Source organism: Lepidochelys kempii, chromosome 2 (genome assembly GCF_965140265.1).
Source record: "Lepidochelys kempii isolate rLepKem1 chromosome 2, rLepKem1.hap2, whole genome shotgun sequence".
NCBI lineage: Eukaryota > Metazoa > Chordata > Testudines > Cheloniidae > Lepidochelys > Lepidochelys kempii.
The window spans coordinates 146,824,132-146,843,567 of NC_133257.1; the positions used below are offsets into that span (position 1 = coordinate 146,824,132).

General features: G+C 39.9%; 1 protein-coding gene across 2 annotated transcripts in view; it reads right to left on the reverse strand.

The window, feature by feature from the left end:
* SLC12A7 (solute carrier family 12 member 7) overlaps positions 1–19,436 on the reverse strand; it is a 334,571-nt gene that overhangs the window by 86,212 nt on the left and 228,923 nt on the right. For both annotated transcript variants that reach the window (XM_073332427.1, XM_073332428.1), the window contains 6 exons: positions 16,487–16,698; positions 13,456–13,623; positions 9,169–9,267; positions 8,372–8,429; positions 5,706–5,880; positions 2,013–2,131 (listed from right to left, as the gene is read on the reverse strand). In XM_073332427.1, the coding sequence (XP_073188528.1) occupies positions 2,013–2,131; positions 5,706–5,880; positions 8,372–8,429; positions 9,169–9,267; positions 13,456–13,623; positions 16,487–16,698 (831 nt within the window). The remainder of the gene's footprint in view (positions 1–2,012; positions 2,132–5,705; positions 5,881–8,371; positions 8,430–9,168; positions 9,268–13,455; positions 13,624–16,486; positions 16,699–19,436) is intronic.

Genomic DNA, 19,436 nt, shown 5'->3' on the forward strand with positions numbered 1-19,436 from the left:
AGAAACAGTGACTCTGAAAAAGATTTGGGGGTTGTGGTGGATAATCAGCTGAACTTGAGCTCCCAGTGTGACACTGTGGTCAAAAAGGGCTAATGTAGGCCAAAAGTCTAATGGGGAGAAATTGTCTCAAGTAAATTGTCTTCCATTTTGCTAGCTTTGAATTAGTAAGAAGAAATTGTTCTGAGTTTATTCTTTGCTGATTGTGCTAATGATTGTTCTTAGAAGGATAGAAGTTTTATGGCTGTAATTATTGCATTATATCCTGTTTGGTGTGTGAGTAAAGAATGTAAGGTATACTGATTAACTGAGAAGAGACAGCTGGGCTGAATAGTCAAGAGGGGAGTGGAGGAGTCGAGAGGCACAAACTTTATTACCAGAATCACCGGGATGGATGACCCTAAGCAAAGGCATACACCCCAAGGACAAGATAAGAAGTTGAGCCAGAGGGACAAGATAAGAAACAGCTGTGGATCCTCCTAGTAACAACTCAAAATAATGCTAATTAAGAACAACCTTGAATACCTTGTGATTGACAGCTCCAGTGTGACACAGCAAGGTCCATAGGCTTGTATGGGAACTTATTACTATAAAAGAAGGGTGTATTGCCATGGGACTTATCCCATTTAAAAAGGTTCCATGTGCTTCTAAGTATAACACTAATGCTATCCTGGGATGCATAAACAGGGGAATCTTGAGCAGCAATAGAGAGGTTAATATTATCTCTGCATTTGGCATGTGACCACTGGCTGGAATATTGTGTCCAGTTCTGGTGTCCACAATTCAATGCAGATGTTGATAAATTGGAGAGGGTTCAGAGAAGAGCCAGGAGAATGATTAAAGGATTAGAAAACATGCCTTTAAGTGATAGTCTCAAGGAGTTCAATCTATTTAATTTAGCAAAGAGATGGTTAAGGGTTAACTTGATTACAATTTATAAGTACCCACATTATATGGGGAACAAATATTTAATAATGGACTCTTCAATCTAGCCAAGAAAAATATAACATGATCCAATGGCTGGAAGTTGAAGCTAAACAAATTTAGACTAGAAATAAGGTGTACACTTTTGACAGTGAGAGTAACAATTGGAACAACTCACCAAGGGTTGTGGTACATTCTCTATCACTGACAATTTTTAAATCTAGATTGAATGTTTATCTAAAAGATACTTGCTAGGAATTATTTTGGGACAGTTCTATGGTCTCTGCTGTCCAGGAGATTAGACTGGATGATCACAGTGATCCCTTCTGGCCTAGCAGTCTATGAAAGTATTGCATTTACTATCTTAGCTGTATCACATAGGGTTATCCACCATAACCTTTAAGTCCTTTTCAGAGTCACTGCTTGTCAAAACAGTCTTCTATTCTATAAATGTTACCTACATTCTTGGTTCCCAGATGTAAGATCTTTTATTTAGATGGACTAAAATAAATTTTGTTCAAGAGAGCCCACCTAGCCAATGTGACCCACCCTGCTCTGTAGAACTGACTTGTCCCCGGCATTATTTACCATTTCACCTATTTTCTGGCATCTGCAAACTTTACCATCAATGATTTTATATTTTCTTCCAAATCACTGGTAAAAATATTCAATAGCATTAAGACAAGAACAGATCCCGGTGGGATCTCACTAGAAATTCCCCCACTAGATGATAACTCCATAATCAGAATTAGTTTGTGTAATCTCTCATTTAGCTAGATTTGAGTCCATTTAATATGGTCTGTGTTGATTTCAGAAAGTGTTAATTTTTTTATGGGAATGTCTGCAGTACTAAGTCAAATAACATATAGAAGTCTATTTCAGTTAAGCATTGATTTAATTTAGCATTAGCCTAAGGCTTTTATCATATTTTGTCAGTCTAGATTCTCTTCAGGTTAACTGTGAGCTTTACTAACAATATGATCTGAAAAGTATTTCAAAGACAAGAAAAAGTCTTGATAACTAAGTTACTCAATTTCAACAATATATTAAGCTTTTAAAAAAATAATGTCAAGTTTCACATGCATACTTACATTGAAAGAATTGGTGCTACGCTATCCAGGGAAGCTATGAGAATTCCTATCTCACAAATACAAGCAGTGAGAAGTAATGCCCAGGTTGGTTCACCATTTGCTTTTCCATGACCAAATACCTAATTCAATTAAAATATACAGTAAAATGAGTAAATCTGTTCAATATATAGTTCTCAAAATATACTAAAGGGAAACCAACTTTAACAAAGCCCATCAAATTTAAACTGGTTAAAGCCATTTTTAAAGTTATTTGAAATGCACATGCATGAGCAGATTCTCTTATATATTAAATAAGAAAATTTACATGAGTTAAGACTTGATGTAGGAAAACTATTTTTTTTTATAATACAAAATTAAAATTTCAGGGATGGGGAAGAGAAACAACATGACATTTCTAATCACAGGCCTGTCTCTTGATACTGCATTAAAAAAAGAAAACAAGAAACAAAAGAAAGAGCGTGGGAACCTACAGAGAACCCTACCATAAATCAGTAGAAGGAGCCCAGTTGCTGAGACATGGGATATGAGAGAGCTCATGGCCAGATCCACTCAGCTAATTTTACGCATAAAGTTGTTGGGGGTAGCAGGGACAAAGTCTTCTCTCAAGGTTCCAAAGAATACACACAGCAGTATATGTTCCCTTCTCCTCTCTCCACATCACCATAAGGATTGAAACCCCAATGTTTCCTCCACCTGTTCTCTTTCTAAACATCCAGTTTCTCCTCACTCTCATTCTCCATACCACAACAGTCCCTCCCTTTTCCCTATAGAGACCCTTCAATCTTCCATCTCTTTCATTCAAACTCTCATTCTCTTTCTAGACCCTAATTTTCCTCAAACATCTCTTGCCGTATTTCAATGTCTCATGTTCCCTCACACCTTTGCACCACTGTGAATTCTTCATGCTCTCTTCCCTCTACCTCCAAACACTTCATCATCTCTAAACATCTCCCTTGAAACCCATCCCAATCTACAAATTCTCTAATCCTCCTGCAGACAACTCTCATGTCCCTCCGTTTGCAGTCTCCTCTTTCCTCAAGACCATTCTCTCCTCCTGTGAAACCTCTGCAGTCATCCCACCCTTTGTTCCCTCATTGCCAAATATCCCCTTTCTATTTACTCCTCAAAACGATTACATTTCTCTCTTGCCCCCCCATCTGTCTCTTTGATTCACCTCTCACCTCTCCCTGTCCTGGCCCCTATTCTCTCTGTGTCCCCAGTATTCAGCTCCTTCCACCAAGTCCCTCCTTCCTTAGCTCCCTTCTCCTCACCCACAAGTTCCCCACACCTCTCTCCAACTCCCTTCTATTCATACAACTTCTTCCCAGCCCCAGTCCCCTCCTCAGATTCCCCTAACTGAGCCTGTCCCACTCTAACAGGTTTCAGAGTAACAGCCGTGTTAGTCTGTATTCGCAAAAAGAAAAGGAGTACTTGTGGCACCTTAGAGACTAACCAATTTATTTGAGCATGAGCTTTTGTGAGCTACAGCAGTTTCCACGGTATGCATCCGATGAAGTGAGCTGTAGCTCACGAAAGCTCATGCTCAAATAAATTGGTTAGTCTCTAAGGTGCCACAAGTACTCCTTTTCTTTTTGTCCCACTTTAATTCCTCTCCCAAAGGTTGTTCCCCCACTCCTCCCATTACCGCCACCATCATACACTAGATGATGCCTCTCTAGAGCTCACACCAGCTCCTATCCCCTTGGACAAGTTATATAATGTGGGGAATTAGGAGGAGCTGCTGGTTGGCCCTGTCTCTGCTCAGCTCCCTGCCGGCCAACAGCAGCCGTTGCCAAGTCTCATGAGAAAAAAAGCAGCACTGCCTTTCAGAACAAGCCCAGCCCATTCTATCCTTAAGAGATAGAAACCAAAACAATCAAGTATCTACCCACTGTTGAATATTTTTCTATGCCTCCTAACAATAGTCATTTTCCAGTCTTGTCCAAAAGAGTGAGAATTTGTCAGAATAAAAGGAAAATGACTGAGTTAACATTTTTGCTTCTGCTGCAGCCATGTTTTCATTTTAATTTTAATTTACAGGTTTTTTAATAGTTTTTAATATTTATTTTGGCTGGACTAAGAGGCAGGGATGATGAACTATCTTGTGCTGCTATAGGGTTATTTGCTCATTCCACTGTAGTCAGTGACTAAAAGCTTGCATAGTGACTTATCCATAATTTGAAACTCTACAGTGCATACTGAATGTAGCATGTAAGGAGGGAAATGGGGGCAGAGCTTAATTTGTAATGCATGAGGTGCTGGAGAAGCCCTAGCACAATTTAAGCAATGGCTGGCCTGCTGGAGAATCGCAGCTGCTGGCCTTGCACCCAGATCTGAAGGCAGTCCTGCTGCCAGCAGCAGCGCAGAAGTAATATTGGCATGGTATAATGTATTGTCACTCTTACTTCTGCGCTGCTGCTGGCAGCAGCGAAGCTGCCTTCAGAGCTGGGTGTCTGGCCAGCAGCCGCCATTCTCCGCTATTCCTTAGCAGGCACCCACAGAGTGTTGTAACAGCTGTCACTTCTAGGTAGGCTTTTTCAGTTAATTCCAGGTATAGTGCCTTACAAAAGTCTTTGCATTGTCTTTCTGGATGGTGGCATTTTTCGTCCTTTGCTTTTATATGTAAGTGTAGGCACAAAGATGCACCCAGCAAGAGACCAAGCATATGCAGTACCTTAATAACTTGATTTATACCGCTTCATCAATGGGGAGGTTACTGTTTTTGCAAGCTCTTTAAGATGGTCTGGCTTTTCATGCATCACCCAATTTTGCCCAGGCACTAGAATACCTGGGAGACTGTACACTCTACACTTGCCAAACTATCCAATTCAGAGAAAAGCTACATAATCTTCATCTCAGTCACAACCAGGCCTTGAAGTTCAGAGCTAATGACAGAACAGCAGGGAAATAGCTGTTATAACTTTAATTTATATAATTTGCAGAATGAGTAAGAACTTAAATAGTTGCTCTCAACCTTTTCTATAAGTGACTCCAAAACAGTATCATGTAGTTCCCTGTCCACATCAAATTTACTCTATTTACAAATAAAAAGTGCCTGAACTGGAATCTGAAAGTTAAGTTGCTAGTTATTTTCTGGCTTGTGCAGTTCTCCTCGTAAAAACTTCTGTGGGGCCAATTCTGCCTCAGTTTCATAGTGCACAACTTGATTGTTTGAAGAATAAAGACAATAAAACAGCACAGAGATACATAAGGGTAGAGTGTGCTCTGCAAATGCAACTTGATTTACTTTTTTTAAAAATGCAATTAAAATCTAGCTTCAGCTCAAGGTATGTCTATACTGCAATCCAAGGTGTGACTGCAGGTCAGGTAAACTTACCTCCATTAGCTTTACCTGTGCTAGCATTGCTAAAAATAGCAGTGTAGTTGAGGTGACATGGAGTTCAGTGCAGGCTTTACAAGCCCATTCATAATCCTGAGTACCAACTCGCATTGTTGAAGCTTGCACCACCATATCTACGCTGCTATTTTTAGCAATGCTCGCACAAGTAAAGCTAGCATAGGTAGGTCTACCCTAGCTGCAATTATACCTTGGATTGCAGAATAGACATACCATCACACTTTCATGGCTCTGCAGTGGTAACAGGAATAAAAATAATTAAAATATATTTTAGTCAACAATATAAATGCAATTTAAATGTAAATGCATTTAAAACACTGAAAAAAGTAGCTCACTTGAAGAAATGGTATTATGCCATCTCTTGCAATAGCCTGCAACAGCCGGGGTGCACCAGTAAGACTCTGTAGACCAGCACCACATGTAGAGAAGAATGAACCAATTACAATTACCCATGGAGAAGGCCACGCCAACGTACCAATCACTAGGTTTCCATTAACTGCTTCTCCAAACCTTGGGGGAAAGATCAAATAAATTAATGAGAAAGAGCAGTGGATGCTAAAGTGATAATTCTTCTCTTATAGCTCAATATACACATTTCTAAGTCTGTTTTAGCACTTAATAAATGATACTCCACAAATTAATCAGGTTGTGTTTGGGTTTACCCAACCGATTTATCCTCTTTCTTATACTATTAAAGAATGGAGCAGCTAAATTTTACAACACAACTGTGATTTAATAATCATTATTACTACATGTGTCTTTACAAGACATGACTTCCATATTATCTGGGCTCACTACATTGTTTATACCAGTAGCAAGATATTTACTCATACGCTCTGTATCGCTTGTGGTATTGAACTAATTACCATGTAATGAGAATAACAGCCATGATACTAGAAGCCAGATTTTCAAAAGCCTGTGCTGTTGAAAACCCTGTCGTGCAGATATATACAGAGACACAAATAGAAGATACATATGAATATTGTTTTCAAAATAAATGGTTGATCATACACAGTGCATGAGTATCAAATAATGTATGAGAAAATTCAGTGGGTGAGGTAGTGTCATAACCTGGTTATAGATGTGAACGGCCTATTATTAACATTGTTTAGATATGCTTAAGACACTTGGGCATGTGCAAGCATGGAGGCAGCCTGCAAGCTGTCCTCCACTAACAGTTGTTAGATTAGCTGTTCCGGTTAAAGAAAAATAGCAGATAGGAGAGGGTTATTGTGATGGGAGGTGGGAGGGAGTGCTAAGGAAAAAGTGGTAATGTTATGATGGTTTTCTCTGAAGTACAGGCAGAGGGAGTAAAGACAGATAACTTGTGGGGGTGGCAACTAGAATTAGCCAGTCAACTATATACATATGCCTTTAGCCTGACATGCTGCTTGAGTCTCTGCAATTTTTGAAAGATGTCTATCAGGAGAATGAGCAAAGAAAATCAGCACTAGGAGCCAGGTGCTTTCATAACATAGTAGCTGATGCCCAATCTAGTTCCAATAGTTTCTTGAGATAATTGATACTGTCTTGCCTATGGATCCATGCATGAGTCCACAGGGGGTTCAATTAAGGTGAGAGAGCTTAGGAGAGTCTTAAGAAATGTGAGATGTCATCCAGTTTTTTAAAAAGTGGTATGCATTAACTTATTTTAAAAAAATTTGAAGGTCACTTTTAATGTTTGAAGATTAGTAAAAATTCATTTAGTAAAAATGCATTGTATCTAGCCTATTATTTTTCATTTATTTTCAGGCTTGCCAGAGCAGTTGGCAGAGAAAAGAAAAAAGGTAAAGCTAAGACCACCTTATTTCTTCTCAGGCCTGCAAGGGCCAGGAACAGCAGAGACAGAGCAAGAAGCCTTATGCATTGAAGTCAATTTTCAAAATCTTTGAATTGTGCATGCCCAGACACTGGGATACGCGCGTCAGTCCTCATTTTGAAGCTACATATGCACACAGCTTTGAAAAAAAGTCACCTCTGGATGTGCAGAAAAAGGCACGCCACATGGTGCCAGTGCATACATACAACTGAGTCCCTGAAAATTCTCTGCTACATGCCCAGGAACTGCAGCAGGATGCTGCCCAAGATCCATGAGAGGCTGCCATGGGAGGCAAGCCACCCCAGTAAATTGAACTCTAGAGGCCATTCCACAAACTGAAGGGACGGTGGTAGAAAGTAGCCCAGGACAGTGACTTTAGACTCCCTACTTGCAGTGCCCCTGTTCAGGAGTCAACTCACACAGGGTCAGTGGATTGGGAGGGCCCGATTCCTCCTACCCTCACTGCCTGAAGGACTGACACACCTTGACCAGGGAAACAAAGGGCTGGAAGTCAGATGCAAAACACTAGGCCACGTGGCCCTCCAAGCAATCTGTTACAACTCTATAAAGGTAAGGAGGACTTATGGCACCTTAGAGACTAACAAATTTATTTGAGCATAAGCTTTTGTGAGAAGTGAGCTGTAGCTCACGAAAGCTTATGCTCAAATAAATTGGTTAGTCTCTAAGGTGCCACAAGTACTCCTTTTCTTTTTGCGGATACAGGCTAACACAGCTGCTACTCTGAAACCTGTCTATAAAGGTACTAATTATAATCTAATTTCAGCAAGACAGGAACTGGCAGCCAGTGCACAGCACAGAACACAGGTGCAGTATGGTCCCAATAACATGCGCTACTCAAAAGGTGAGCTTCTGTGTTCTGCATTAGCTAATACACTTTGTGATTTTCAGGTGGATCTCCAGGTAGTGTATTCAGAAACATAAGCATGCATAATTAAGGCTAGGTGTGTACTTAGCATATTTTCATTATTTTTTCTTCTTCAACTTTGACTTGTCTGTTTTTATTAAAAGAATAGTATAAATTAGGAAATTTAGCAAAGTTAACTGTCGCATAAACGCACACCATCTAAATTAAATTTCCAAAATAAAACCTATTCAAACATATTTTCATTCCAATAATCAAAATTTATGAGCTTTATAAAGATGGAAATTAAATATACATACTTATCTCTTAATATCACACCTTCTATACATGCACCAAACAATACAATGCAGGATAGATCTATTATTGAGAATGAAGGAAGATAAAAACAGATTATACTGTAGTATAATTTGGAGAAGAATCAAACTCCACTTTACCTAAGAATCTGTAAAAAATTTCAGAACATTGCTTTTTTTGTCTTCTTCCAGCTTTCTCACAAAAATAAGATTAATCAAGGATTAGCTGACTTTTGCCAATATTTCTTTATGATGTGCTGTATTTATTCTATACTTTACCCCAATGTAGTGCTGAAAATAACCAACTTCATAGATTAGATTAGATTACATCATTTATGGGTACACACTCAACCATAGGGATAAATATTTTCTCATATTTTAAGTAACTTCAAGTGATACAAAATTTGGCATTTCATAAAAGAAGACTCTGGGATTCCTAATTTTGTAATGCTGTATAGCATTAGTTTCTTTCCCTGGCAGTTCATACACTATCACATTTTCAAATGGCCACACTGATCAGGCCAAAATAAAGGTAATTTACTGGGTAGACCAGGGTGGTTTCAGGATCCTGCATTATCCACCACAATAGCATCAATTTTAATTTGGAATTTGGGAAATCAATAGAAAATATTTAGAATTTCTTTCAGTTTAGGTTCTGTTTTGCTCCTGCTAAGTTTTAAACTCAGCAAACTTGAATGACTCCCCAGTGAAATTTCAAAGGAAAATCCTAAGGCATGTACACTTCCACCTTAATAGTGTGCACTGGAAGAAAGAAAATAATTAAAACACATCACAAAGGATACAGATAAAGGATGTAGTTGAAATAGCCAAAATTGTTCCAGTAGGAATAGATTTCTGAGCATCCCTAAGGTCTCCAGATCTGTTTGATCCTGCCATAATACCTAAAAAAAAAAAGAATAAAACCAAATTTTATACCATAAAAGCAATGAATAGTGATTACTTTATGAAAAAGAGTTTAAATACAATATTTATGTTTAGCAACAATCCAAAAACTAATATAACTGAGGAAACATTTGGCATTCCATTATGTGGACTACAGAACATTTGTTCAGTTTAAACTTGCCTTGCTTGAAAAATTTGAACTGTCACACAAATTGTACAGAAGGAAATTTCAGGGGGTTCAGAAAAAGTGTGATAAAAACTAGTCTTCTGAAGTTGAAACACAAATTAGGGATTACATAATAAAATGGAGTAGTGGTTGGGGCAAGAAAACTGTTCAGAAGGTCTATGAGCTAATGGGACTTGAGCAGTTTTACACCTTGTACCTATATGCCCTAAAATCCTGGTTAATAGACTGAAAGCCCTGAGATGTGTTCACAGACAGTAAACTGGCTGACGAATACATAGACAGATGTCTTGGGCTGATAGGAAACATAAGAGGGATGAGGCAAGCAGAATCACCCATTCAGGGGTGAGAACCTACTGCAGCAGGATACCATCCCAGAGGGATCTCAGAGGAGTGGGGAGAAGTGGCATCATCTCTGTCATACACGGGTTTATCTCCCCTGGAATTACCCAGTCTGTACACTGAGCGGGGTGGAGAGGGGGCCCTGCTTGAACTTCAAAAGTAGAGAGTTAACTCTGTTGTTCAGCCTCTGGAGGGGGAGAAATTACACAGCCAGTTCAACTGGGGTGTACAACGTACATGCTGCTGACTTCACTCCTCAGGCACCAGTACATATTATTATTTATTATTTGTATTATCATAACCTAGGAATCCTAAGTCACAGACAAGGATCCACTGGACTAGGTGCTGTATAAACAGAACAAAAAGACAAGTACATATACTGTGCTGTACCTTATGGGTACAGAAACACCAGATCCCCAGTGGGGATGAAAGTTACTGGGCAGATATTCCAGGGATGGAGGAACACAGCACACTGCCCATATCCTAGTCAAACCACATGAGATAAAACCACACTAGAACCTGGGAGGCAGCTAGATGTGGATAAAATGCCAAGGGTAAAACCATTTTCCCCACCTCTATCCGAAATCTCTGTAAAGACCCAAGAGAGTTTGGGGATGCTAGCAGTGGGAATGTTAGACAACATTCTTTCTGATATTTTACTGGGAAATATTTTAGAAAGTATCCCCTTCTGTTACCTAAGAAAGCTCACAACAGTCAGGTGATCCGTCAAAATGCAAATGACTGAGTTAGGAATGGGGGCAGGGGAAACCCTGCCCAATTCCCCTCAAGGTGTTTCAACTAGGGGCACAGCTCTTCTTGACCTGCTGCTCACAAACTGGGAAGAATTAGTAGGGGAAGCAAAAGTGGATGGGAACCTGGGAGGCAGTGACCATGAGATGGTCGAGTTCAGGATCCTGACACAAGGAAGAAAGGAGAGCAGCAGAATACAGACCCTGGGCTTCAGAAAAGCAGACTTTGACTCCCTCAGGGAACTGATAGGCAGGATCCCCTAGGAGAATAACATGAGGGGGAAAGGAGTCCAGGAGAGCTGGCTGTATTTTAAAGAATCCTTACTGAGGTTGCAGGAACAAACCATCCTGATGTATAGAAAAAATAGTAAATATGGCAGGTGACCAGCTTGGCTTAACAGTGAAATCCTTGCTGATCTTAAACACAAAAAAGAAGCTTCCAAGAAGTGGAAGATTGCACAAATGACCAGGGAGGAGTATAAAATTATTGCTCAGGCATGCAGGAGTGAAATCAGGAAGGCAAAATCACACCTGGAGTTGCAGCTAGCAAGGGATGTTAAGAGTAACAAGAAGGGTTTCTACAGGTATGTTAGCAACAAGAAGGTGGTCAAGGAAAGTGTGGGCCCCTTACTGAATGAGGGAGGCAACCTAGTGACAGAGGATGTGGAAAAAGCTAATGTACTTAATGCTTTTTTGCCTCTGTCTTCATGAACAACGTCAGCTCCCAGACAACTGAACTGGGCAGCACAGTACGGGGAGAAGGTGACCAGACCTCTGTGGAGAAAAAAGTAGTTCAGGACTATTTAGAAAAGCTGGACGTGCACAAGTCCATGGGGCCGGATGCACTCCATCCTACGGTGCTAGAGGAGTTGGCTGATGTGATTGCAGAGCCATTGGCCATTATCTTTGAAAACTCATGCCGATCAGGGGAGGTCCTGGATAATTGGAAAAAGGCCAAGGTAGTGCCCATCTTTAAAAAAGGGAAGAAGGAGGATCTGGGGAACTATAGGCTTGTCAGCCTCACCTCAGTCCCTGGAAAAATTATGGAGCAGGTCCTCAAGGAATCAATTTTGAAGCACTTAGAGGAGAGGAAAGTGATCAGGAACAGTCAGCATGGATTCACCAAGGGCAAGTCATGCCTGACTAATCTAATTGCCTTCTATGACGAGGTAACTGGCTCTGTGGATGAGGGGAAAACGGTGGACGTGGTGTTCCTTGACTTTAGCAAAGCTTTTGACATGGTCTCCCACAGTATTCTTGCCAGCAAGTTAAAGAAGTATGGGCTGGATGAATGGACTATAAGGTAGATAGAAAGCTGGCTAGATCGTCGAGCTCAACGGGTGGTGATCAATGGCTCCATGTCTAATTGGCAGCTGGTTTCAAGCTTAGTGCCCCAAGGGCCGGTCCTGGGGCCGGTTTTGTTCAATATCTTCAGTAATGATCTGGAGGATGGAGTGGATTGCACCCTCAGCAAGTTGGAAGATGACCCTAAACTGGGAGGAGAGGTAGATACGCTGGAGGGTAGGGATGGGATACAGAGGGACCTAAAGAAATTAGAGGATTGGGCTAAAAGAAATCTGATGAGGTTCAATAAGGACAAGTGCAGAGTCCTGCACTTAGGATGGAAGAATCCCATGCACTGCTACAGACTAGGGACCAAGTGGCTAGGCAGCAGTTCTGAAGAAAAGGATTTAGGGATTACAGTGGACGAGAATCTGGATATGAGTCAACAGTGTACCCTTGTTGCCAAGGAGGCTTATGGCATTTTGGGATGTATAAGTAGGAGCACTGCCAGCAGATCAAGGGACATGATCATTCCCATCTATTCGGCATTGGTGAGGCCTGTCCAGTTTTGGGCCCCACACTACAAGAAGGATGTGGAAAAATTGGAAAGCGTCCAGCGGAGGGCAACAAAAATGATTAGGGCGCTGGAGCACATGACTTATGAGGAGAGGCTGAGGGAACTGGGATTATTTAGTCTGCGTAAGAGAAGACTGAGAGGGGATTTGATAGCTGCTTTCAACTACCTGAAAGGGGGTTCCGAAGAGGATGGATCTAGACTGTTCTCAGTGGTAGCAGATGACAGAATGAGGAGTAATGGTCTCAAGTTGCAGTGGGGAGGTTTAGGTTGGATATTAGGAAAAACTTTTTCACTAGGAGGGTGGTGAAGCACTGGAATGTGTTACCTAGGGAGGTGGTGAAATCTCCTTCCTTAGAGTTTTTTAAGGTCAGGCTTGACAAAGCCCTGGCTGGGATGATTTAGTTGTGGATTGGTCCTGCTTTGAGCAGGGGGTTGGACTTCGCTAGATGACCTCCTGAGGTCCCTTCCAACTCTGATATTCTATGATTCTATGAATCAAACTACCTCCATATAAATCTATCAAGACCAGGAAGGGGATGGTTGCGAGACTAGCTGCACTTCTGTGACAGTAAGCCTCTAGATGTCTTCACCTTCTTTCAGTTGAAAAGAGAACCTTGAAAATGTAAACTGATAAAAAGATGTCAGCCTAAGTTTGCAGAAAACCTGGAACAGTAGCTCAGATGGGTAAACTGCCCCATTCACTTCAAGAAAGAGAAAATTATATTATGAAGATATGCACAATCTTTGAGTTAGCACTTCTTTTGCTTAGGCCTTTAGCAATGCATGAAGCCCTGGGAAGAGACAATTGGTTTCATCTTCTTGAAGGGAACTCAGCTTTCAAAAAATTAGAAAATGCTGCTTTAAATGGTTTCTGCCTCAGACTGTAGTCCACTGAAATAACAAGGTAGACTGTGCCTCCCCTATATTCTGACATTATAATTAAATAACTTAGCCATAATACTTTTTAACCAAAATTGGGGAAGTGCAGTGCCAACAATAAAATGACAATTAACAACAGCAATATCTCTTCATGCAAAACCACTGTATTTACCTGTCACAGATGGGAAATAAATCCCTACTAGCATTGTGAAGTAGGTCATAATGTCTGTAAAAACATATGGGAGTCCTCCAACTTTTGTCTCTTCTGTTCCAGTAACTGATGGCTGACCCTTTTTTTCAACAATTGATCCTTTGTCTGTATAGGTACTCCACAGGTTATCTGTAAGGAAATAAGTGAGAGCTGTACAAACACCTAATAAATGAGAGCTATCCAAACAAAAGTGACCTAAAAATAAGATCAACCTAGCTCCATCACTCACAGCTGTGAAAAATTCCATGTCTTATGTGGTGTAATTAGGTTGATCTAACCTTCATTGTAGAGACAGCTAGGTTGATAGAAGAATTCTTCCATCGACCTAGCTACTGGTTCTCAAAGAGATGGATTGATTACTTTGACAGAAAACCCCCTTTCGTTGATACAGGAAGAATCAACAATACGATGCTACAGGACAGTAGCTCTCTTTCTGTAGTGTAGACATACTACAGTTTTTATCTCATTTATTTTTATATAACAACAAAGCATACAATATTACTTGTAATTTAAACAAAGATCTACTCTTATGAATTGGGTGACCTCGCTGGGTATAAAACTCTTGGCATTTTGGGAACATTTCTTAAAACACTAGGAAAAAGGCAATAGTAACCCTATGGTATCTTCTATCAGCTTCTTTTTTTTTTTTTTTTTGACAGGTGGCCACTCTCCATACTATGAGTGCCAGCTAATTTTTGTGGCTGTTACACCTGGGCAGACATGTGGCTGCTTTGAAAAATACTTGGGGATGATCAGTATCAAAGGCTATGCATAATATACAATCAGTGGGGTGCACTGCTTTTTTCCTTCTCCCTGCATTTTTATTTTTATCTCTATTTATCTATCTATAAATAAATTTTATTGGATAACTCTGAAAGGAGCAATTTTTGGAATACATTTCACAATGGATGTAGAACACCAATGTTATATATATATATGATTAACTCATGTAACAGTTTCTTGCAATATTTGCTTGAAGAAATAAAAATATTTTATTTTACAGTCACTAAAACTTTGAAGTTTTTTATTTAATTTGATTAGATTTGTATTCATTACCTAAAAGCATGTTTTCCTATTTGTGAGTTTTTACTATATTCTTCCTCAAAAAAAGGAGAAAAGCATGAAGCCCTATTTTTATCTCTATCTAGAGAACAGTTTCATTTATTTACTGTATAAAAATATGTTTTCCTATACTACACAAAAAGGAAAATGCAAAGCCTTTGAACTCTACATATCTTTCTAAATGACCAATCTGTGATTTATGGACATCCAATCCCAAAGATTAGCTGATGCTTGTAATATGGGAGTGGCTACCCATCAGAAAAGTACATAATGATGGAAGGCCTCATGGCATAGAGCCAAAGTACAATTTTTTTTTTTTTGAAGTTAAGGAAAACAACCTTATGGACATAGTATGCTAACCTGAACCATTAGAAAATTTTTATTTCAAAATGAAATTATATTAGTCTGTACCAAAATAAAAGCTGCTTTAAACTTTTCTGAGCATATTGTAAAATGTTACCAGAATAAATATAATTTTAAATATATGCATTCAGAAAACTAGCAGATATTCATATGATGTACTACAAAACACAAATAAAAAGCCTAACACATTTCTCACAAGAAAAATTAAAGCCACAAAGAAAACATTTTAAGGAAGTTCAGAGTGATGGAATATAAGGGTTTGGAATTGAAGAATGATCATTGTAAGTGCATATACATTTTATATTGGATCCTTCTTGAAATCTTTTACTGAATTTTGACAGAAGTAGTAAGTTGCTGGAGTCCCCACCAACTTAAAAAAAATTACGTACTTGTAGAATCAAGAATTAATGCTTCCTTGGGAATTGTTCATTAAACAATTTCAAAACCCACACTACCTGAACCCCAAATCATATGCTTTCCCCCTGGCTTGGCAGCTCTTAAAGGTTCCTTCCTTCAAGACTTCTCTTTTCCAGAACCTAGAAACAATCTCTGCTGGAAGCCTACTGTCACCCCTCTTACATACAGATGGAGTCTAAAGATCCAGTAGAACAGCAGAAATTAGCCTGCAGGGTTCCCACAACTGCTAACAGAATGGGACAACAGGAGCTTCCTGACATTCTGTTAGAAGTCTATTGAACTAAATGTGTGACCGGAAGCTAGAAACTGCTGAGTTTTCATCTCAGTTCTGCCACTGACTTGCCATGTGACCTTGGACAAGTCACAAACTCTGTATTTTACTGTTTCCAACCATTACCCCTACCATATAGTAGGGTTTTGAGAATTAATGAACGTACAGCATATTGAAGGTGTAAAGCACTAAGTGTACAAAAATGCTAACTATTATAATTACATTGCATTTTAATTGGTATTTTTAACTTTTTTGTTATTTGATACAATAGTTACCCTTAAACAAGTGTCCACGTACCATAAAATGAAGTATTTCTAAGAACCAAACAGTGCTGAAATACAGTGATAGGAGGGAGCAGTCTACAGATACATGAGTTACAGAAACAATTATAGACATCTTACGCCCTGCACGTTAGAACTGTTATGGCCTACACTAATACCATACAAAAAATTTAAAAGTTTAACTGCACATTGACTTTAAGGCCAGAAGGGACCACCATGATCACCTAGTCTGACCTCCTGCACATTACAGGCCATAGAACCTCGCCCACCCACTCCTGTAATAGACCAATAACCTCAACCTCTCGCTGAATTACTCAAGTCCTCAAATCATGATTTAAAGATTTCCGGTTACAGAAATTCACCCTAGTTTAACCTGCAAGTGACCCATGTCCCATGCTGCAGAGGAAGGCAAAGAACCCAAAGGACTCTGCCAAGCTGACCCAGAGGAAAATTCCTTCCTGATACTAAATATGGTGATCGGTTAGACCCTGAGCATCTGGGCAAAACCAGCACCCAGACACCTGGGAAACAATTCTCTGTAGTAACTTAGAGCCTTCCCTGTCTAGTGTCCCATCTCTGGCTCTGTTTTCAGACTTACCAATTAGAACTCCACTAGCAATTCCAGGAATCCCTTGAATTTCTGTCACGTTATTTAGGTTAAAGTATTCATCACATGTGGCATTAAGTGAGGGACTATCACAGAAGAGACTCCACAGCTTCGTTGTCACTGTTTCATTGTTTACCTCAATAGATTTGGCACAAATATCAACGTTGTGTCTTGACAATGTACGGTTTCCAAGAAGACAAATACTAGATGTGAAAGAAATAAAATAAGGGTAGAATTGGTTCTCTGTAGTGAATTTGTTCTCATTTAACTTAATCTATAGTCTATTCTCTAGCAAATTCTTCATTTACCATATCACACATTATACACATTATAACATTATTAATTCAATGGCAAAAACTATGTTAATGCAGAATTGTAAAGTTGCTCAGTGGTATGTTGCCCCCTTGCAGAATGCTGAATGGAGCAAAACTCAGACTTTTGCTGAATATATGAGATCTTCACCTCCTTTTCCAGCCCAGTCACTTTCACCAACAGGATTCCACCTAACACTATTAAAAGGGGGAGATAAAGTTGCTCTTACCACCTTCTCTGTACCCTTTTTGAGAAATGTCTTAATATTGACATAGCACATACTCACGCTGCTCCTTGGCAGTCTAAGACTCAGGAGGTTCCAAATGCTGGTGCACACTCAAGCACTTAGCCAACTCCCCAGAAAAAGATATCACACACATACAATTTAAGGATCACTTCACAAGCCTTTTACAGCCTCCTCACACATACTCAGAGGATACCATCTCAACCTACGCGTTCACTTAACCATCATGAAAGTATAAGAATCCTTTTGTATTCCACCTCACTGTTGACAATATCCTTTGCAAGCCCTATGCCCTGCTATTGATGTAACCAATACAATTCTGCATAGAAATGATGCATCCTGGAGGTACACATGAACGTCTTCCCTTTCCTCATATGCATAATAGGGTACAAAACATAGATCTTCACATATCACAAATCACAGCTACTGTCACACAGATCTGACACTACTGCCTCCACCATTCAGTATAGCTGACACCAACCACACGCACTTTACCTGGAGTGCATGCAGATAATAAACGCTTAAGACTGCTCTTATGTCCCAGCTTGCTACTGAATATACCCTTTCCAATAAAACTCCTGTGCCCTGCTAATTATGTGGAATACACAATTCTACACTGAAACAATGCACACTGGATCCTACATGGGCAACCTTAATTCTTCATTTCCTGTTTTTCAGAAGTTTGAATTATGCTCAACTCCGTGTTCTGCAAGGGGACAACATATCACCAATAGCCTTAACTCTGCATTATCGTCTTTTTGCCATTGAATTTCTTCATTATTGACTGGGAAAAGATGTGCTGCTGGTAGTAGCTAGTAGTTATTTAGGCTGTTGTACATATCATGTCCCACAATTTGCATACCAAACCAAAACAGCCTGTGGTCAGCAATGCCCATGTCATGGTATACTCTTTGCTCTCCCCCAAACTTCTGCAACCTTGTGATCCAGGAATCACCCAGAATCCACACACTGGCAATCCTGGCCGTGCACATATTTCTTTTCCCTCAGCCATCAAATCTCTGCACTACATGTCTTTGAAAACACCACAATGATCTGCCCCAACACCAGAAGTAGCCACTTGCCATCCCACCCCTACACACTCTAAAAAAGGGCTAGTAAAATACAGATTTTCTGAAACTACCAATCTAAGACTTGTCTATAATCCATCCCCATTGCCCAATCCCTCCGCAGCTGCAACCCCTCTCCCTGTCTCCCCACCCAACCACACACACAAATACCTCTGTCTGCAGCTCCTCCCCACACAATATAAAAACATTTTGGTAAGACCAAGACTGTTCTGCTGTGTTCACAGTACACTCCCCATAATATAAAAAATATAACAGATACAACTTGTAGCAAGCAGCATGAGTTATTAATTTTTTACTGTACAGGTTCAAAAGAGAAAATTCAGTGCAGGTGTTCACTAGGGACAATGGTATTGGCACATTCCCTCAAACTACCCAGGACAGTATATAATGCCAATATAGAAACCCTCTAATTTTTTCCCTTCATTGGTGCATGCACACTGTAATCCTTACATGTGACTCTTTGCTTGGGACACCCAGAACCCTGAGCCAGTGTGTTACCGCTCTGCCTCAGCAAGGGTGAACTTGTGCTACTAAGCTAAGAGTGAGGCCGCTGACACACCAGCTTATCTGTCTTGTTAGCAAACTCCTCAGGACTCTGCCAGTCCAAACCTTGCCTTAAAGATAACAGTGAATCCCAATTCCTGAATTTCCCAGAGACATCTTTCTGCAATGTCTAGTCCCTCTTACTGGACCCTCAGAGAAGTTATCAAATTTGCTGTCTCCAAAGAGACAGAACATTCATCAACCTGGTATTGGACTGAGGATTTTATTCTTCAGTCAAATGCACAGCACTAAGATGGTCTTGTAATGAAACAAGAATAAGTTTATTAACAAAGATCATATATTTAAGTGATAATTGGTATGAACGGAAGACACAGTTATGTTTACAAGTGAAAAAACAAAACACGCTTTCCAATGACAAACTTAACCTCAGCAAGTTACAATCTTTGTCTAGGTTTCTCACATATTTCCCAAAGACTTCAATCTTCTTTGCTGAAACATCCAAGTTTCTCAGAATACAAGAGCTATGGCCCTGGTATCCATCTAGTGATGCATACATAACATAATGGTTTTTTGCCTCTGCTTGTATCTTACCAAAACTCACTGACCCTGTTTCAAGAGGCAGGAAAATTTCCTGGGGATACACAGTCTCCATCCCCTATCAAGATTATTAAAGGGTCATCACCCCTCTCTTGTTCCCCTGATGACTTTGTTTACCTCATTTGTAAATGTGTTTTTCACTGTCTTTGGTCTCATCTTGTTTAATTTACATTGGAGACACAGTCAAATCTTTGAA